This window comes from Emydura macquarii, unplaced genomic scaffold, assembly GCF_026122565.2.
Source record: "Emydura macquarii macquarii isolate MOO-44397 ecotype Brisbane River unplaced genomic scaffold, CSIRO-AGI_Emac_v2 contig_3343, whole genome shotgun sequence".
NCBI lineage: Eukaryota > Metazoa > Chordata > Testudines > Chelidae > Emydura > Emydura macquarii.
Window position 1 is genome coordinate 2,200,182 of NW_027133480.1, and position 22,418 is coordinate 2,222,599.

Genomic DNA, 22,418 nt, shown 5'->3' on the forward strand with positions numbered 1-22,418 from the left:
TCTCTTTGCCCCCTATATTTCCCAGTGTGGGAATCTGCTTTAAGCCCAAGATTTTTATGTTGAGAGATATCATTACAACTAGTTGAACTACCAGTATAAACAACATATCTACCATGAAATAGTCTCAGTGCTACCTGAACCCACCCAACCAAAAAGTGCCTGGCTTTCTGAGGACATGATTCTGCTACACTTACAAGAGTGGTCCTGTTGACTTCAGTGAGCCTCCTTGTCCGAAGAAAGATTACAGCATGAAGCCTATAGTTTGAAACTCTTTGGGGAGAGCAGACCCCAAAACCTGGTCCTACTGAAATCAATGAAACTTTTGACATTAACTTCAAAAGGAGAAGAAGCAGACAGAGGGAGTAAATATGAATAGTCATGTCTTAGTAAATAGGTATACCTACTGTGAGATCCATCCACATCAAATTAATAAACCAGAAAGAATCTCAGTTTGAAACTGTGCTTCCTAATCTATGGGAACTGCCAAGTCTGTTTTATTAGGGTATAAAACCAACATCAGACTTTTTAAATTTTTCACATTATTAATAAATTAGTTCAGAGGGTATTTCTCTCATGAGATGATCATATCATTGGTTAAAAGAGTTTGTCCACTGATATGGATACACAAGAACTGCAATTGCTTGACTAGGCAATACTACACCTCTGGATGCTTTATCATTTGATTAGCAAATGAGGGGTCTTTGTGGTGACATCAGAAAGTTATTCAACTATGCATGGACCACACAGAGCCCACCTTGGGTTCAGATTGAATAAGAATTGGTATGCCCTCTTCCCATTTCAGGCATTGTAGGATCAAATTATAATAGATTTGATGGCTCCAGAGCTCCCACAATATTAGCCATGAGGCAAGCTTGGTCAGATTTGGCTAAAGTTCTGCTTCCATCTATTCTTCCATTCTCCAGCCCTATCCTTAAAATTGGTGGCAAAACCTTGATGTGGAGGGATTGGATGGACATTGTCTCCGCTAAGTGACAATGATAAATTTAAACTATTTGTAGATCAGCAACAATCTGGCCCGCTCTGCTCCAGAGCATGGATATGTCTCCAGTTAAGACATTTACTTACTCATTTATTTGGATTGGATGCATTGGGAGCTCCAGAACATTTACTATTTTGGAGGAAACTCCCTGGAATAACTCGGCCAGCAGTATCCTTTTATGACTTGCTGGTCCAAAAAATCTGCCAAAAGTTGGTAATTTGAGAATTGCTTGGAATAGAGATTTGGGGGACACACAACTATCTCTGACCCAATGGAATATAATTGTATAAATAGATGCTTTTTTAACATTCGACCTAAGAGTGGGATTTATTCACCAAAAGACACTTTGTTGAATATACTGGCTAATGGTAACAGACCTCATAAATGCTGTTGACTGTTAGAAATGTAACTCCCTTGGTGCTACATTAGCTCATGTTTTGGGAGTGCCCCTGTATCAAGAATTTCTGATATGAAGAGGGTCAAAAGACCAATTTGATATCGAATGCTAAATTGGAACCCTCCCGCTTAAGTTTCATTCTTGGATATATTGCTACTACATGGTCACAAGGCAGCGTGGTTCCATGTGCACCTTTGGTCACTAAAATATGAATCCTGAAAAAATGGAAAAATTGATCCACAGCAAACATTTATGCCTGGCTCAGTGATATGGCTGACCTCACAGTTAGTGAATGACTGGCATTCTGCAGAAAGAAAATGCCCCAAAATATCAAAGCAATACTGGGCTGACTTATTAGAGGTCTATGATTTATGTAGACCCTGAAGATACATATTTCCTCCCCTCTCCTTCTTTTATCCTAACCCTCTTTATTTTCTTCATGTATCTTCATGAATCTGATATTTTGGTATATTTGTTGTATCTGGAAAAATTAATAAAAAATATAAATAAATAGAAAGTTATTCAACTTAATTGAAGACTAGATTTTCCACCACAGATCTTTTTCTTCTTTGTTTGTTTAACCTTGGCCTTCATAGGATTTTGTTTCATCTTATCTCCTTTGCTCCCTGATGATACTGTTTGTCATGTATCTGTCATGTACTCAGTGTGTATTTCTGCAGTTTATGCATCTTCATTTTTTTTAAGTCTGGCGGGACCCTGGTTATCAAACATATTTACCCTGTTTCAACCCATTTTTAAAAGTTTATGATTCAAATTAGTGAAGCTCACAGCACTAATCTGAGCTATGTTTTGGGCCCAATTCTGATCTTATTTATATTGGTGGAACTCCATTGAATTCAGTGAAGGTATTTCTGATTTACATCAGTATGAGACATCAGATTCAGGCCTATAGTAAGGACAAGCTTTGCATAAGCTTTTATACTGTTCTCTCAATATACTTTGATCTTGATCTGAACCCTCATGATGCATCCTTAGTGAAACCGCTAATAACGGAGTCAGTTTTCTTTAACTACTGTACACATTAGATGTGCTTAGGAAAAAATGTAATTAAAAAAAGACTTATGTGGCAAATGCTGTGTGATGCTTTGTAACAGGGTGATCTGCCCTTTTAAGGGTCAGCCCTCCTAAATTACAAGTCCCAGCTGGAAAGGTCAGGTGATTCCTAAAAGGGTCTGAAAGAGCTAAGTTGAAGAGGACAGCTACAACAGGCAAGGCTGCTGATCCTGGAGCATGGGAAAGATTTAAGGGGAAAAGTTGCTACACACTGCTTTGGGTGAGGAAATAACTTGACTTTGAATTGTGTATTTGAAGAATAAAACTGTGCCCTGAAGGAAGGACTTGGACAGGGACTTAGTCCTTCCTGGTCTGGAATCACAGGCCAGCAGCCTACACATATGCAGCATGAAATGATGGCTAGCACCTACCTTGAGCATGGGCACTAGAGGTATTCATTATCTTAGTGAGCTATACAATCTGAGATAGCTCTCAACACTTTCTCAGCTGTGCAAGTGTTTGCTTGCAAGCTATAGTCTGAAAGATCACAGTGAAACAATCAAAAGGCACGCACCATCCCTACCGAGCAGCAGGGTGGTGAGTGAAGGGGAATTGGCTAAAACAGCAGCGAAGTGCTAATCTAAGCAGAAGTGATAGAAAGTGCATCTCCCTCTCTTCTGCTAAAGCAGTAGCTCCCCACTTCCTTGCTGATTTGGTGAGACTTCCTCCTCCTATACTTTAATTACTGTATTAGTGTGACTTTGTCTTTGCGTGGAAGGTAGCCATGGCACACAAAGCATCTGAAATACATCTAAAGACTAGGATTATTACGTGGGTAAAAACATTAGTTTCTAGTTGGGTGGGACAGTGTGTGTTTATACAGTCTTATTACATTGATCTTGATTGTGGGTCTGTAACACAAGTAATAAATACACAAGTAATATAAATCATTGCTTGTACCTGCACTATTTAACACAATAATGGGCTTTTGGATCCCTACTAGTGATGGAGAGGTGAAAAGGACTCTGTATCCTATTACCAAACCCTTGAACCATCCAGACCAAATGTCAGACCTGATTTTTCTTATCATGTGTCTAACATTGATGAGAGTTAACACTAACCTCACCGACGATATTAGAGATGGAAAAATGGGGCTATGGAGAAGCTAATGTAAAAGGGCCAAATTCCAGTGGAAACCCATAGGATTGCAATGAGAATAGAAGAGATCCTAACCTGTGTAGAAGGCAAGCAGCTATATTCTTTGCAAACCTGAGCTTTCAGTGGGTCACTGAAAGATAGCCTGAACAGAGTGGATTTTAAAGCCAACACCTTCTGTTTGGCATTTTTCATGTATTGAGTGCTCACTACCTGTTGAATTAATGCTGTCATTTTTTAGACTATTCATCAGAGGCCCAATCTTTCAATGAGAGCTGAAGTTGCATGAAAGTCACCATTTTAGCTGATGCATCAGGGATTGAACCATCAACCTCCAGAGCTAAAAGTATCAGATGCTACAGCTTGAACTAAAGAACCAAGCCTCACTAAGTGGGGCAGTAACTGGCTCATATCCTTTATTGTTCAAGTACACAGGTGGACCTGTGACACAGACTCATCATAGGGTTACAGGTGCTTGGTACTTTGCAGTATCAAGCCCTAATTTTTTGCCTTTGAGCAATGAGGGTAGTTATGCCATCTTTCCCTTCCCGTCCCTAGCCAGTGTCCTCTTTGCATTTAATACCTAAAGCATGCATTTGTATACAGAAGCCCATGTTTCAAGCATGGGGAGAGGTTTCTCTCACACTCAGCATGGTTGTTGTTGGGTCTTTGACTTCACAATCCAGTATCTTTATCTGCTGTTTACACGAACTATTACAAAGCTCATTTTAATAGTATTCACTTGGTTTTGTTTCTTTGTCAGTGGTACCAAAATGGCAGGATAGACACCTCTCTTTATTTTTGTGTATGTCCTAAGAAACCAATTATATCTCCTATAGTACCTGTAGCATACGGTGTGTGCATGGTGGGCAGTTTAAGAATACATGGGACAGTACTACAATATATTGCAATAATCATGAATCTGATTTTTTGACACTGTGTAATGGAAAACCATCTCCTGAACATTTTAAAGTCATTGATCCATATCCTATTTGAACATTACCTCTGCTTAGGTGACCAATGAATGTAAGTTCACTCATTTGAATGTCAAAGACATGAGTGTATCTTGGTTGAGTATCAGCTTCATTACCTCACAATCTATCAGACATTTGTGATTAGCACAGTACCATGCAGCTGGTGATCAAATGACCAAGTTTCACTGATCAACCAACTGCTGGTATTGGGATAGCCCTGATCCTCCAGTTGATAGCATGTGCACAGATGTAGCAACCCCCATGCCAGCTGCAGATCTGGGCCTTTGTGATCTATTTGCTACTGGCCTTTCAGAATACCTAACCTGTCTTTAAAGTTAGTCAAGAAAAATAATCTATTAAGTGAACCATCTAACAAATATCTTTTAACTAGTTATTTGATACATGATCTCCTGTTTATATTGTTTGTGCAGTAGTGCATGAAATATTAAAATTAAAAGGCTTAGGGACTGCTGAGAGGGAAAAAGAACAAAACAACTTTAGACTCAGAAAATTTTCATCAATATGTAGTATATTTGCATACTGGAATTAGAAAGTGCCTGATTATGCATATTTATTGATGATACTGGGTTTTTGTTTTTGTTTTTTTGATTAATGATAAAACTATGACAGACATGTAGAGAAGGAGCAAGGCTTTGCAGAGCTTAAAATATGAAAGGTTTGTATTCTTAGAAATTTCAGTTATGCAAATATGGAGATATTCACATGCATTTTACTAGACCATGGTTGTAACAAAGCCCTAGAAACATTCTGTTATATACTCAGGATAATTTGGGGGCATTTTAATATAAAAATGCTGCATAATAATGACTCTTTTCTTCATTATGAATGATTTCCACTATATCACCTTGGACACAAGAACAAACTTAAATTCCCACTGCATCTAATTTATTATTACTGCTATAGATATTGTTTTATGTCAGAGTGCATAAAATATTTCTAGAAACATATTGCAAAAAACCTACAGGGGGAAAATAGCAAAATGTAGCTTGTTTTAGAAGTTATTGCATTTTTATAATAGATCAGCATGTTAGCTCTGGAGTAAAGCTGTTTAGGAAAACATGATGGAAGTTTTCATTAACAAAGGTTTTCACAAGTACATTTTCTTATGATGCTGAACAAATATATTAAAATAAGCTTGATATGGGATAAAATACTGTGGAGGATATCAGTAGCAGAGGCATAATTTTTTTCATGTTGTAATTACTAGCATATAGACCACATACTTGCAAGCAAGTTTGGAACTGTTGAAATCAATGGAAGTTGAGGAATCTAAATACCTTTCTGAATCTGGGCCTAAATCTCTATATTTTGATACTCTGGCAAAGAGATCAGAGTCTAGACATTTGAAATTTAAGAAAAAGAAAATAAACAGGATAATTCAGGTAGAGAGACTGTTTCCACTGCTGACCTAACTCACAAATGGCTTGTAGCAGAATTTGATAGTCCTGGACTATATCATGATACAATGATGCAAGATGAGACCAGACTCCTCCACTTTTGCAAGGAGGGGTGACCCTGATGCAAGTGACAAAGGAGGAAGTGGTGTCTCCTTGCCATATCGCAGCAGTATCTCTCTTTTGTGGTACTTTGAGGGTGGAGCAAGTGGCAGGGAAGGGGTAGAGTGGCATTCTGCTGCATCACACCCCCTAAATACCCACATAGATATCTGCTTAGAGTTAATGCAGCACTAACTTGGCACAGCTGGTTAGGGAATCAGCCAATATCAGAGCTGTACTGTCAGTAGGGGAAAGGCAGAGCCAGCAGAACAGCAAGGACCCTAGACCTTCACACAGACACTTCTGTATCTGAGAGACTGGGCTCTTTCAAATCCTCAAGGTTGGGCAGTGGTGTGCCTCTGACTGCCTTCACTTCCCTAACATTCCCCTTCCACCCAATGGACTTATTTACCTGAGTCTGTGGTAAGGTTCACCTAATTCTTTTGATCTGTTTTATTTTTTTAAAAGGTTTTATTCCCTTTTGGAGTTACCCAGCTAACAAAGATCCTGATTCTGTAATTGAATCTGTATGAATAGAGCATGTGGAACCCAATTGACTTCAGTGAGACTGTACATGGGAATAAGGGTCTCTCCACATGGACCCAATTACATCCATCCTCATAGCATGTGTGTTCCTCTTGCACATTTATCTGTGAGAAGGGATCATATAGTCCATGAATATGCATAAAATATTTTTTCTAAAAAAAAAAAAAGTACAAACCCACAATTAAAGCAAAAAAACCTCTCTAGTTTTCTTGCTTGTTTATAAAAGGAAAATTATGCTTAACAGAAATTTCAAATTTCACAGGTAGCTAGTTAACACTTGACTTAAAATAGGGTATTTAGATATTTTAGAAAGACTCTAATATAAAGACACACTGTAGCTGCTTTAGAAGAGTAATGCACCCATAAAGAAATAAAAAATTCAAGCTAACACATCTCACTGAAATAGGAATTAGTATCCAAAGCTTTCTCCAAAAATCAATGCACATATGTTGAAAAGGGAACCATAATAGTTCCCATGGTTAGCACACATCCAAAACTTGAAGATAAAAATATAATTTAATGTTGAATTAAAACTAAATTCATAGGCAACTTTTTGAAAATAATTTTCTCTAATTTATAAGATTTTTGTCATTCTGATTTAGTTAAATAGATGTGGCCAGGCTATAAAACTTCAGAAAGAAAAAACAGAAACAATAGTGAAATGAAAGATTTTTAATTCTATAACAACATGAAAGCTCAATTAAAAAAACACCATAAAGTCATCCAAGTCTGAATCAATTTCCTTCATTCCAAAGACCTGATTCTGATCTGTTTTACAACAATATAAACCGGGACTAACTCCACTGACAACAGTGGAGTTATACTTACATACAACCGGTGTGTTGAATCATGCCCTTTGCTTTACAACTTAAACTGTGGTATGCACCACTATTTGCCCTCTTGTGGTATGTAACTGTATTATCAGCTACAAAATATTTTTAAAATGACCGTATTAGAAATTTATACTACTTGTTAGAAATTTAGTTTCAAACAACAGTAAGCTAAGTTTAGGTTGAAAATTAAAACCACATACATAGACAGGCCCCATAAGAAGTGTACAAAGGATAGAGTGCCATATCTAATCCTACTTTTATTATTGGCTTTAGACACTTTTGATAAAAGGTTTTGCTCAGTAATACTACGGTCTTTCCTTAAACCTGGTACTTAACCCCACCTATGAAATATTATGCAATATGTTCATCATGCTGTTTTTTAATTTCTCCTCCACTGAAGAATCATTGTTAAAAAGAACCACTGTCTCCCAGGAGAATCAGGAAATTAAACTTCATTGTCTTCTGACTTTCCCCATAAATAGACACAGCCATACACCATCTGACTACCATCTAAGGGGAAGCACAGCATGAAAAAAAGAACTGCCAATGTGCTACTGGGCCACTGATTAATTATCCAATAAAATGAGAAGCTCTGTGTATAGGGCCATTAATGCATGCCAAAGATGCCTTTTGAGGTATGAATGTCCTGCACTGTTATAGAACCCAATCCTCCAAGCATTTACTACTGGGCATGGTGCTTTCTCTATCTGTAGGACTTAGATTTGCCATTCTGAAGTACAAAAAATCAGGACATCTGCGATGATCCTGAGCCCATAAAATTGAATCGCTGGCAGTGCATAATAAGCATCCTTACTGATTTCTCAGCATAGCTACCTCAGAAAAGGACAATATTGAGAAAACCTGGACAGGTGGCAAGCCTAGCTGGACAACTCAGTCGCAGGCCTTGTGCTCGATAGCAGTTGTGGTTTGTCAGTCTGGACCCAAAACGCAGATCTTTATTTCTGACTTTTAAAAATAATTTTATTTTCACCTGAAGAAATAGCACATTTCCACTTGTAAAAACTGCCTCTCATTTTTAAAGAATATTAAAGGGGATAATGAAAATGTGTGTTCTTTTCTGAAAGTTATGATTGGATACGACTGTTTGCTGTGCACCTTTTCCTGCATGGCACTAATACTGACATATAAAAAGCTTAGGCAAGGGGAGGGGACAAGAGGAGGGAGCAAGGGAAGGATGCTGTTTGTTAGAGCTGGAGTCCTGGGTTCTATGCTCCTGGCCCTGTTGTTGACTCACTGAATGACCTTGGGTAAATCATCCTTGGTCTTCAACTAACCCATCAGTAAAATGGGAATCCACTACTTATTTACTTCTTAGGGATATTGTAAGACTTAATTAAGTAATGTCTCTAAAGTGCTTTATGGATTTTAGATGAATTTTTACTATTTCTAGAAATGTCATAGCAGGAGAAAAGCATAGTCCTAATACTCTTATTTTACAACATATTGCATGCAATGTGGAACAGAAATAACTGGCATTGTTAAAAGGATGCAGAAGGCTTCAGTTCAGTGATGTGCTGTCAAACTTTTAGTGAGGGGTTCCCCCCAGGGGCATGCGCAAGGGGGGGCAAGCAGGGGCACAGCCACCCCCTACTGGAAGGGGCACAGAATTCCTCCAGCCCCAGGCACGGGCAGGAGATGACAGCTCCTCCGGTGCCAGGTGGAGAGCCAGCTCCTCCAGCCACCAGGGGAGAGCAAGTTCCACTGGCCGCAGTGGGGAAAGCGAGCTCCACTGGCCCCGAGTCCGTGAAGGGGCAGGGAGGAGAAGAGCCAGCTCCTCTGGCCATGAGAGGTGGGAGAGGGGAGCCAGTGCCTCCTGCCGCAGGGAGCACAGAAAGTGTCCCTCCAAAAGCGGCCGCATTTTTATTCCTGTGCATGCACCTCGTTCACCCTAAAGTTTTCCATATCAGTTAGCAGTATGTCTCCCACAGGCAGAGGAGGAAGAGAAAGAGGCCTACAAGGCAGTTTGGATTCACCTTACCCAACCTGTTTGCGTTTCTCCTACAGATGGCCCAATGACAAGTTGATTTCACCCTATGGACTTTCACCCTGAGAGACTTAAGGGCTCCTTTGCATTGGAATGGAATTCTCTCCCAAACAAGAAATTATTCTTTTGATACTTTCTTATTTGAAGTCTCACTGCTTAGCATACTCAAGAATTTTTAAATATAAACTAGAAATTTCAGTTGCAAATCTGTACTAATCACATATAAGAAACTTAGAACACATTGATCAGAGGAAAGATAGAGTTGACAACCTCTGCTGACTTGTTATAAATATTACACAACTGCCTGAATGAATCATAAACTGGGTATTTTTAACGGTTCGTCCACACCCAGAATTGCCATGCTTCCAAATTAAGGTCAGGCAGGATTACTTCCCTGATTAATAGATTTCCCTTTAATTAGATGTTCTAGAGAGAAAGCATTGGAACAGCTTACTGGTTTAATACTTTGTATGGAAGGCATGCATAAAACAACAAATGTGGGATGAAGTAGCTCTATGTGGTCCTTTCTTGATCCACAGTGGAATGGTTTTCCACGGTTTGCCAGCTAATGCTTCTTGAGCAATGCAGCAGAGACAGGGAGTGTCTGAACAGCAAGATAAAGTCCACAGGAAGCTCAGGTGTAAACAAACAAATACTTTCTCTGAGGTTTCTACTTATTTCAGGAATTCTGAGTTGGCCAAACTAATACTAACTTGGTCCAAGGCCTGAGCTACACAAAGATCTTGCACTTGTATGTTAGTTAAGGACATGAGAGATTTTAAATTGATAACATTATATCAGTACAAACCCTAGTGTGGACACAGTTATACCTGTGTAAAAGTGTCTTGTACAGGGAATAAGCTATATTAATATAACCACACATAACTGCATCCATGCTACATTCGTCCAGGATGCAGGAGACCTCAGTTCAATTCCTCCCACAGCCTGATGAGAAGGATTTGAAGAGTGAGTTCCCTAGTTCAGAAGAGAGTGCCCTACCCACTGAGATATGGGATATTATCATGTGGGTCTTTTCATTCTCTTGTTGAAGCTGTTTCACTTTAATTAAATTATTGAATAATTGGGCCAGAGAGAGTGAGTTGTTTTATAGTCCAGTGGTTAGGGCACTCACCTGAGAAGTGGGAGATCCTTGTTCAAAGGTTTTCTCCACATCTGGCAGAAAGGGAAAAATGAACTAGTATCTCCTACATCCCAAGTGAGTACCCTAACCACTGGGCTAAAGGTTATGTGGTTTTCCTTCCCCCCACTTTGTGTGGAGTTAGGCTTCCTCTGAGCACACCTATTGGGTCAGGCAAGATAAACAGAAGAGCACCTATTTTCCCCAGTTTGTGGAACATGCTGCAATTTAGGGGGGGAAATGGCATTCAGATGCCTAGAGAAAGGTAGCAGTGCACATGCCCAGAGGGAGAAACATAGATGGTAAGGGAACTTTTACAATGAAAACTTAGGTGCCAAGTGTGTTTAGGCACTTACAGAGTAAGGCAGGGTTTTGTGGATTATAGTAGCATATAAAACTGGTCCTTACGTGCCTAAATCTCTTTGTGGATCTGGTCTCAGATCAAATACTCCAATAGATTGGGCTTCTCATCAGTTGTTTAAAAATTACATAGTTACATATATTGTCTCATCTATAAACATATTGTGTTTTTTAGAAGATGAATGGGAGTTTGGAATATCTGGGAATCACCTGTTTTACTCAGTCAAGCTAACACTATTTAAATTCCAGTTTGGATAGAGATAACATGCTTCCTCCACTTTTTCCTCTGAAATCTTTATTACAATCCTGTTTGAGACTCTACAGCTGAACTAATCCACAACCATTTTTTCTTAAACAGTCAAAATTTAAGCAAAGCAAAAATGAGTTAGAGAAACAAATCTGGAATCTTTTGATTGTTGGGGAAAAGCATAATAAACCAGAGACTCATTTCACTATATTCATTTGTAATACTAAACCACAAATACACATTCTTTCTGCATTTGTAATGTTTTTCTTCCTGCTGGTGAAGGTCCAAGATTACCCTCTTGAGTATACTGAACAGTGTGGGGTACTTCACTTACCATATGATTGGCATGCACATTGGTTTTGAATCAGTTTGGGGGTGAAATGTGTTGGCAAAAGCTTTGGAAAATCTGATTTTTAGAGCTGTCAGACTGGTTCTATTCACTCTGAAACAAACAAACAAAATTATTCTTTTTAATGACCCTATGTTACTTGGCCTTTTATCTGTTTTTTCTATGGTTTAATGATGTTTTGTATTTCAAAATGTTTTGCAGTACCTCAGTAGGGGGGCACTTTATAAATGAAATCATTATCATTATTATTATTTCAACATGTGCTAAGGAAATTACTACATGCTTCTGGAAATCTTCCAATATTACATATTTTGATGTGACACCAGGAGGCTGCCCATTGCATGTTGATGGAAAATAAGTATCCACAGATTAAAAAATGTCAAAAATGTTACCTCTTGTTGCATCTTTCCAACTCAGTGAATTCCAAATGGAAATAAATGTATTTAGTAGTCAAGTGAACCTTTCCTACAAGTTTGTGCTTTAATTGCCTGTTCTACACTATTTTGCATGGCAATGTGTTTGTTTACAGATTGTTCTAAGATATGTGTATATTTTGGTTTGGAACGATGGTAAAATATATTAATTAAAACGGTCTGCAGAAGGAAAATACGTTTTTTTTGGACCCAATCTTACAAGCCTTCCACTTGTTATAATCCCTAGGAGTTCCTTGTGCAGAAGGCTCATAGGATCAGCCTTTAGTTAATTTTGCTGGTGGTGGTGTTTAACCTAAGAACATAAGTTCCTTCTAGACCCCATCTATTCTAAGCTCAATGAAAGCCTTCACACAGCTTACCATTCTAAACCTTTTCCTGAGTTATTTCTCGGTCCTACCACTATCAATGTTATATGTAATTACATACACACATTGTTTGTGACATCCCTTTCTGTCCATCTTCTTTGTTATGCCTCTAATTATTTTACGCCATACAATTCAGTTGTTTTATTATGTAGCTTCCCTCGTGGGTCTTTACCCACCATGATTAAAACCTGGACAGAAGTGTATGGGGGAAAAGCAAAGAGAGAGGAATCCTCCCTTGACACCTATGACACAGTTCAGCAAAGTTCATCCCCATGTCTGAAATTGCAGTGTATGTCCCTGGCATGGTTCCTGAGTGGGGGTGAGTCCCAAGCATCCAGATTCACTGTACACACCTGACTGCCCAGCCCTCATCAACTTCTGCACATTGCCCCCCATGCTACTGGTTCCACAGCTGGAGATTCTGTAGCAGCAGAGACAGGGACCATGATTTGTGCCTAAAGGCATAAATCAATTTCATGTTACACTGTACAAGTATAATCATTGCGGCCCAGATCCACAGAAGGACTTAGGCATCTAACTCCACTTTAGGCACCCGAGTCCAAAATGTAGGCACCACAGAGAACCTCAAAATCCCTGCTTGGCTGCTGTCTAACCCAGTAAGTGCTTAAAATCCTTCAGTGCCTAAATTTTGGCTGTCAAAGTCCCCTTGGAGCCTAAGTTTCTGCCTCTGAGAATGCACACAATGCCTCACTCTAACCATCCAGGTGCCTTTCTCACCTAAGCTCCAGGGGGTCGTCAAACCAGATAAAGATAGGCTTTCCTCCATCTATCTCACCCAATCCAGCAAGTGAGCTCAGAGCAACATTTAAGTTCTTTGTGAATCTGGGCCTGCCTCTCTTCTTCTAATATTACTATTTAAAAAAATATAACTGTTCAAAGACAACCACATTTTACCCCCCAATGTTGTTGTGATTCATTATAACTTACTTACCTTGTAAGTTATGTTTTCATAGTAATTTTATTTTCCAGAAAAGCTAAAGAATTTGCAAACAGCAAGATAATTGCTAATTTCAATGAGCCTGCAAACTGTAAATCAGAATTATTTGCAACATGTACTGCAGTGTCCATTTTACCCAGACGTTTATTCCCTCATGTGTTTGAGGAGTAAGTAGTTCAGACCCAGAGAAAGGATATTGATCAGTCTCATTAGTTACTAAATAAGAAGTCCTGCAATTAACATGTGGTTTGATTACATGTGTTTTTCATTCTCAGGAATAGATTTATAAATGTAGCACCTTTCTAAGTGCTGTTTTGGATATCGTCTACAAAAAGGACGCTCGGTATCTTGATTGCCTATGAATGATGTTTGATAAATGGTAAAACCATCATGACTTCTAGGAATGTACTCATGTGCCCATAGACAGAAGTTTTGTGAATTCTGTTGCCTTCTTTCTGGTTCAACCTTCTTTCGTCCTAGGCTCTAGGAAAAAATTGAAGGAAAAATTGATGAAAATGTACATTTCGGGATCACAGTTTCACTATTAAAATTTGAATGTTAGGGGGAAAAAATCCACTACTCTGTCATGGAGCAATTAAAATTAAAGAAGCCCTTACCAAAATGATTATCAGAACCTACTGCTGGTCTGCTGCAAGCAGGTTACAAATATTATTCTCAGACCTACCAATATATACCTTTCTGGTAGCATGATTAACTATGCTGGCACACAGACAAAGGAAAACCAGAAATAGACATCTTGACTTTTGATCTATTATTATGAATAAAATAATAATTCTTTAAATTGAATACAGTACTAAATAAATGAATCCTCGTAACAACCCAGTGAGGGAGGCAAATAACATTATTTCTGGCCTACAGATAAACATACAAAGTGTAAAACCAAGTTTTTCAGAAGTGCCCTTTATTTTTGTGTGTCCAACTTGAGACCCAGAGAGTCTGATTTTCTTATGTGATGAACTTACAGCTCCCACTGAACTCCCATTGGAGTTCCACGTGATCAGCATCTCTGATCAGCATCTCAGTGTAGCACACTGGGCAAAAAATATTAAAGGTTCTCAACATTAATTAACATTTTTGGAAATCTGGGCTTAAGAGTCACAAAAGTTACAAGGGACCAAGGTCACAAAGGAAGTAAATAGCAGAGCAGGAATCAGAACACAGGAGTTCCTGACTCCCTGCTCTGTCCACTGTCTAGTAGATCATCCTGGCTCTTTTGTTGCCATAGAAACATGCCAACATTCCAAAAAGGAAAATAAATTCAAAACTGAAATTATTACACATGCAAAAATAAAAGGCAAAAGAGGAAATTTTTAAAATTCACTGAGAATGGTGGCTCCCTTAAGATACCTTTAAAAACATATCCTATGAGCTTCTTTAGGCATACTTCTAGGCACAGCAGCCACATAGGGAGGCCTCTTGCTCACCACAAAGGTAAGCTCCATGCTAGCTCCAAATAAGCCAGGAGAGATGGGACTGTGCCTAAGAGGCACATGATCAAGGCTTGTGCAGAACCAGAGCCTGGGATAGCAGGACAGCCTTTATTTCAGCCCCACTATCAAAGCAGGGTAGATTAAAACACTATATGGAGCTTTCAATGCATGGTAGCAGGGTCCACATGGACAGTTAGTGCATAGCAGGCTAGTGCACCGTAGTTTTATACCCCAGCTTGCCATGTATTAACTATTCATAGACATGTCCAGAGAGGCTGGGCTGCAGTCCTGAAGTTTGCTCACAGGTTGTTTCTTACATTGCCTAGTTAATTGCCTGCTAAAAGGCCATTTATTCTAACTTTTTGTGAGAAGAGATGAATTTCATCAATACAGCAGCGTGAGAATATCTGCTTCCAAAACAGAATGCCAGATTTGCTGCAAAGAAATACAGAGATCATACCTTTAGAGAATCTTGTGATACTATAAACCACAATAATGAAGTTTTAGCTCAGTAATTTTGATAGTACTAACACTCAAGAATTAAATATTGTATACATGTTTGCTGCTATTTTAAAATATTTAATAGTTTGTAATATTAAAAAATGAATATTTCCACAGGTGTATATTTTCATAAGTAATAAGTGACTTTGGGTGCCCAACTTACACACCTTAAATAGGTATCTGATTTTTCAGACAGCAAGGGCATGGTATTTCAGAAAATCAGGCCACTATCAGGTTCTCAGATTTGGGGTATTCAAAAACTGAGTCACCCAAAATAACTAGAGACTCCTAAAAATCAGGACAAATTATTTAGAATCTCAAGCTGATTCTCCAAATGTCCTTTATTCATTTTTTTATGTCAATGCACAAACCAAAGACCAAATTCTGGCAGAAGAGCCATACACAGGTGGACAAAAGAAAAAGAGTGCAAATAAGTCAGCCAAAGAGTATGTAATGCATTTGCACATCAAGCAATCAATGCATCCAGATTAAAAATCAGTGTAACAACACTTTTGCAAGTGGCTAGCCCATAAACCTGTAGATTAAGAGAAAGTACATGGTTTGAGCCACTATGCTCCACAATAAGTCCAGTATGTACGTATCACTCTTGCCAGATCCTGCATACTGTTCTGGGTATCTGTAAATGCTATATTATGCTGTTATGAGGATTGTGAAGGTATATCCACGTCATTACATATACGAAATTATGTCCCAACAATCTGTGCATGTTATCATTACTGTTTACTGTGTATTTTCTCTCATCACATTTTTGAGCATCCATGAATTTTGCAAGAATATTGTCTTTAATCTCTGGCAGATTGAGAGATATGAACTTGCTGATTTTCTCAGTGCTGGATACTTACAAAATCAAAGTATTCTCCTACATTCTGTAAACAGTGCCTGTTGTCATGGGTTGAAAATGGAAAGTGATTTTTTACTGCTTTCTGAAAAAGAGATAAAGAAAAGGGAAGTTATAATATATCTTATACAACCTAAACGTGTGCTATAATCTTTGTTCCCACTTTCTGACAGATGCAAAAATTATGTTTTTTATTAACAGAGGCATTTTTATCTGTTAAATCTTCTCTTGCACATGGTTTTATTCCTGCAAAATCGCCCCTCTGTATTATTCTCCAAAATCATCAAAATTTAATATTCACATAACTTACTGAACATGCACATGATTAAATGCAAACGTCCAAATCAGAAAAACCATATTCTCTATAGAAGCATCAAAATATTACAGAAATGTCAAGACTATCTTGTATGGCTCATTATTTAGCCCAAAACTAATGAAAGTTGAACTATAAAACGGAATTTAAAATTGAGTTAATCTGAGATTTAAGTGTTGAAAGCCATCTAGTAACCAGGCTTTGGGAGACTATTAAACACAGAACTAGTTTTTAATCTCACCTTTTGAACATACTTTTCATCCATTTTGTAAAATTAAACTACTATTTAAAAAAAAAAAAAAACACTATCTGAAAGAGCATAAACAGAGCTGTAGGAAATAAACAAATGTAATAATTTACAAATTAATTGTGTGTTATATAAAGTTTCAGTCCTCTGTATATAAAATGGTTAAAATATGAAATTCTGAAACCTCTTCTGGACTACTGGACTCATGCTTCTCGGCTTCCCCAAGCACCATCTTTCAGTTTTGCATTGGTAACTTCCTGTTCATTTTTACAACTTCTCTAATGATTTTTACACTTAATATGGAGGCATGAATATTCTAATTTATAACTGTAGATCTTCATCTCCAAGTTGTGAATCTAGTTTTACTGTGATATAATACAAAAACTATTTGAAATAAACTTGGGTTTGTAACTGAAAGATATAATTGGGGTCCTGATCCTGAAAGAACATGCAGATGTCAGGGTCTGTCTGCATGGAGTAACTTGCAGCACCAGGGCCTAGGTTATCACTGAAGATCTCCATTTGGTACACTTTATAGATCTTGTTTTGGCCTTGTGTTGTGTGCCTCATGACCACATAATCTCTTATTCAAACTCAACTAGTCTATAGTCACATGTGTTTTAGCTTAATTACGGATCTGTAGTACTTTTCAAGGGTCCAATTCTATAGCTACTCCATGCATAGAACTCCAGTGAAGTCAGTGGGAGTTTCATAAGCAGATCAGCTATACTATGAATACGCCTTTAAACCCCAATTCTTCAAATAGTTATGTGCCAGAGTTACCTTTTGCATGTGAGTACTCCCACTGAGTCACTTACTTCTTAACAAAGGAATAGTGAGTTTATTTATAGTTTTTTATGTGCTGCAGGAAAACTGAAAAATAAAAGATACATATATATTGAATACTATCTCTGGGAACTATTTAACAAATTAACTACAGTAAAAAAAGCTATAGTAAAAATGGTTTTAAGATTACAGCAAAGTAAGAACAATGAATAATATAATCTCAGAAAGAACTGTGTATTCCTGCCTTCTGAGAAAAGTAATTAACCTCACAGCCAAGGAGTTCCTTCACACAGAGAGATTAGAGACAGTCAGCTCTGGCACATAGTGACCTTCTAGCTCCTTTCATATTGAAACACAGTTTTCATCTGCAGTTTTTTAAAAAAGTCAAAGCAACACAAACTTTCTCAAACTGTGTTTTTATGACATCACATTCCAGTCTCAATATATCTTCCTACTCTTTCTGCTGACATTGCTCTAATCCATCATAAATGGATGCAAATTCCTTCATTAATTCTTCAGGACAGTGAAAACAGCTACACAAAATAAATGGATATCACAACAACATAAGAAAGGTCATACAGGTATGGACCTATCCAGCCTGGTAGTCTTTCTCTGACAGTGGCCAATGCCAGATACTTCAGAGAAAGATATAAAATCCCCATAATAATTCACAATAACCTTGTATTCCTCTCCTCACTATTCCCAAACTCCCCTCTTAACTATTCTCTTTTAATCAAATTCTGCTCTTAATAAACTGAGGTCAGTTGAAATTACTCTGTTTTTAAACCAGTATAAATTAGGTAGAATTTGGCCTCTGGCCTCATTGTAAAAGCACTATGAAGATATCACCTCCTCAGGGAGGACAAGAGAAACCATCATGAGTACTATAGAATTATTTGGTGGAATGGAAGGAATTTTGGCCTACAGCAGCCAGAGACAAACTGACCACCTTAAGGATGCAACTGGTTGTCTCTTCTAGATTTAAATTGCCAACTTTCAAGAAAGCCTGTTGGATAAATCCAAACAGTGGAGTTCACTTAAACCAAGACATTCAACTCTTTGGGAAGGGAAAGTAGGCTAAATTCCCTGCTTTCTGAGGGACAAGGATCTGGGTGTAAGACAGTCTGAGTTCCAGAACTGGAGCACAGTGTGCTATGTATGGTGTAAATTCTGATAACTTTACACTGAGTAGAACCTTAGTCTAATTGAGGAGTAAGGTTACCCAAAACTGGCCCTATGTGAGCTAGCTGTGGCTTTCTTTTGTTTTCTTATAACATCATGTTAAAATGATAACATTCACCTTATATTAATAGCAATATATAAATAATAAATATTTAAAGAACTACCATTTATTTTGCCTTAATAGTCTGAGAAATTAGGAAATTCTAAAAATTAAAATTGTTACCACAAAGTAAATGTGACCTTAATGAACATTTTATATAGTTTATGGTATGCATTAAGAGTTGCACTTACAAAAACAGAACATTGGAATGCACGATATTGCAACCCTTGTGCTGCAGAATACTTTTTTGCATTCAGTTTCCATGGGTCTTTTATGGGGAAAAAAGGAAGGGTCTGCATGCATGCATCCAACTGTAGGATCAGTGTGCATGTATGAAATTGTCACCTTTAAATGTTCATAAATTTAAAAACACTGTACTGATTATTTTCAAACTTGGTTTGATTTTTAACTCTTAATGGTGTGTTTTAAAAAAAATAATAACGTTTTAAGTTTCTGGATTTAATTGTTTCAGTTACCAAAACAAACTTCCTCAAGGAAACATTTATTTTCCACACTCAACTCAAAATTACTTACCAAATTTAAATCAAACCTTCATACACAAATATTTTATCCACATTTGTTCGACTGACACCAATTATAGTAGATTTCCGCAAATAAAGAATTTGTTTTAGAAAGTTATCAGCAACTAACAAAATATAGTAATAACTGAGCAACAGTATATCTTGGAATAAATTTTTCCTTACCACAGATGGCAATCAATTTATTCCCTCAAGCATGAAGACTAGAAGCCATTATACTTTTTATGTTCTTTCTTATTCAGATAATTAAGTAAGCATTTACTCAATAACATCCTGCAGCAAGGAGTTCCATAAGTAAATTATATGTCCATAATAACTAACCTGCTCCCGAATTTTGTATACCAGTGGCACTCTCTTCTCAATATACTGAACTTCTTCTGGATTTTGTACCTGTTTTAGCATACAGTCTGTGATTGATTCGGGTTGACTTTGGAATACTCCAAGGTGAGGGAACTAGAAAATATAAATGTTTTGATCCAGAAAGCAAACAAATCAGCATCAGAAGAGCAGATGAGAAATTGTAAATTTCAGGGTTTTTTTATTATTTGTATTAAAGCAGCACTTGGGGCCCCAGTCAGAATAAGGATCCCACTGTGTAACCACTGTACAAAACACAGAGGAGAGCACAATCACTGCCTTGAGGAGCTTCTGATGTAGATAGACAAAACAGATGAGGGAAGGAGAAAAGGATGTAACACACAAAGAGTATTTAGAATGATAGGTTGCAAACATCCTGTTAGTTTTCCAGAGGTTTTTCTGAAAGTTGATTATGTAGTGATAGTTACTGTTGCGGGAGCATCCTTTACACAACCATAGCTGCAAAGTCATCATCTTTACTATTGCTGTTGCTCTCGCTGTCAGATAGCACAAGGCTGGACTTGCTGGCACTAAGCATCTTGCAGGTGATGCTCAGCACGTTATAGGTTCAGGATCTTAGAATTTGCAAGAGGAAGCAAATCACTCATGGAAAATGTGTGTACATATGAATAGTGTTGAGGAGCCTAGGACTCAGCAACAGTAAGAGCGAGCTGCTGTTGCTGCTCTTGTGCAACTTATAATTGAGACAAATATAATGTGGAATTCTCTTGGAGGAGAAATAGAAAATTACCTATAAGTAAAAAGAAAGAAGAGGATTCCATGCACTTTAGAAACGTGGAAAAAATGTTAGGAATGTGCTCTGAAAGTAGAGATTTTTTTGAAAGTCTAAGAAAGTTGCAAAGGAAAAATGGATCTATAACTTGGATTTGTAAAGTGATTTTTACTATGTCTTTACAGAATGAATTCTAAACCCATATGGAACAACACATCATAAGGTGATGAGATCATGACATTAGAAGTTATTCAACCAATTCCAATAATTGTAAAATTGATCTCACATCTTTCCATGTTGCTGTTCTATTTGTGAAAATGCTGCAAGTTTCTAGTGGAAAAGGGGAAGCTTTTTTAAAAAATGTTTCATGTGGATTTAACATCACTGCTCTAGCATATAACTTGATAATACCCTTGTCACCACAAAAAGTAATTACAAATAGAAATTAATAATAATCACTTTACTTGGGGCAACTTTTTGAAAATGTAAACTAATTAATCCACACAATAATGCTTTGATATAAGCAATTAATCCTGATTATCCTCATTCAAAGAAGTGGAAACAGAGAGATTATATGGGATCTATAAAGAAAAAAATAGGGTTGTCTCTTTTTACTTCTTTAACAAGAAGATCTGAGCACAACTGAAACATCAGGAATGTCAAGACTTATTTTCCTTTTTTAGCTGAAGAATTTGTTTGACTCAGAAATGTATACTGTCAGCTTTCTTAGTCCTTAGTAGAAGGGGTAGAGGAATTGAAGACTGAAATCTTTTTCTCCCAAAAGTTTCAGTTAGACAGGTATTAAAAAAATCAAAGTTAAGGATAGTTTGACTAAAATTATATCCTATCTCAAGTAACTAGATTTCATTTTCTTGGTATCGGTAATGTCAATAATTCAGAGCACAGAATAGTTTTTTTTTTTTTGACAGAAAAATAGGGTTTTTGATTAAATATTTTGCAGGAAGTGTTTGTTTTCCACAGAAGATTTTATTTTATCATTAAAATATTTTGACCAAAGTCTTTTGGTTAGTAAGTTTTCTGCTGAAAACTCAAAAATGTCAGCGGATATTACTGAAAACGAAAGGCTTGTTTGTTTCCAACAAAAACTGTCATGGGGGGGAAAAACACAGTCGGACCAAGTTTTATCAGGAGCCGGCAAGCGTAGCCAAGGCCTGGATTTCTAATAGAAAAGAAGCTTGGAAAGCCTTCTTCACGTGCCACAGGAAGAAAGCAGGCACATGGCCCCTCTTCTCTTCGCAGGGCCTGGTTAAGAAACGTGCCCACGGCCACCCAGCTGCTGTGGGGCAGGGAAGCCAGTGGGGCTCAGGGCCGTGAGCCAGCCAGATCCTGGCCCGCGCTCTTTAAAGCCAGCACTTCCGAAGCGAGCTGACCCGGGCTAAACCCGCCCGCCCTCTTACAGGGCGCTTTGCCAGCCCCAGGGTGGCGGTGGGTCTGGGGCAAGTGGAGCTGTTGCTCCCCAGCGATAAGCTGCCTTGGCCGGGACCGGTGTTCCTCGTGCCACGGCACTAGGCGGGGGTCGGTGCCCTGGGCTGGGCTCTGCGCCCGCTCCCCGCGGCCGGCTATTCCTGCCTGGAGCTCGGGTCCTGCTTGGCCGGGGATAGAAACACGATCGCCCACTGCTGGTCTCTCACCCAAGCGCCGTCCCGCTCGGTGCTGGGGTTGGCCAGCCTGCCTTTGGGCATCGCCGCTCGGCCCGGGCCGCCACCTGCTGCCGCTCCCACCCTGGCTGCGCGGCGCCAGCCGGCCTGCTGCCTCCGCTCCCGGCTCCGGGACAGGCGCCGGACAGTGGTTGCCATAGACACCGGCCCGCCCCGCTCACGCGCTGCCTCGCGACCCCTGAAACACAACGCCTTCGCCCACTGGAGCCGCCGGTGGGTGAGGGGACCACCCTCGTTGACCCCAGTGTGAGTGGGGAAACCTTCCCCCCCATTTTAAGGGATGGAGAGACCCTGCTATTGGAGGAATTGGTCTCTCTGGAGTAGGGGGACCCCCCCACACTCCTTTAAAGGGCTAGAGAACTCCCCATCCGGTGTGGGA

The 22,418-nt window shown here is 38.6% G+C and overlaps 1 protein-coding gene across 1 annotated transcript; it reads right to left on the minus strand.

Moving 5' to 3' along the window:
* Positions 1-13,424: 13,424 nt before the first annotated feature.
* TEX36 (testis expressed 36) lies at positions 13,425-22,186 on the minus strand. The gene is made up of 4 exons (XM_067533398.1): positions 22,013-22,186; positions 19,592-19,723; positions 16,108-16,188; positions 13,425-13,775 (listed from the first exon to the last, which is right to left on the minus strand). Exons 1-4 carry the CDS (start codon positions 22,175-22,177, stop codon positions 13,545-13,547), a joined length of 609 nt encoding a protein of 202 aa, XP_067389499.1. The 5' UTR covers positions 22,178-22,186; the 3' UTR covers positions 13,425-13,544.
* Positions 22,187-22,418: the final 232 nt, after the last annotated feature.

Coding starts and splice junctions, on each gene's coding strand:
- TEX36 (XM_067533398.1), bottom strand. CDS start 22,177: ATGGCAACCACTGTCCGGCGCCTGTCCCGGAGCCGGGAGCGGAGGCAG. Junction 19,724..22,012: donor CCGAGCGGGACGGCGCTTGG/GTGAGAGACCAG, acceptor TATATTTTCTAG/TTCCCTCACCTTGGAGTATT. Junction 13,776..16,107: donor TAGGAGAATACTTTGATTTT/GTAAGTATCCAG, acceptor ATTTTTTCCTAG/AGCCTAGGACGAAAGAAGGT.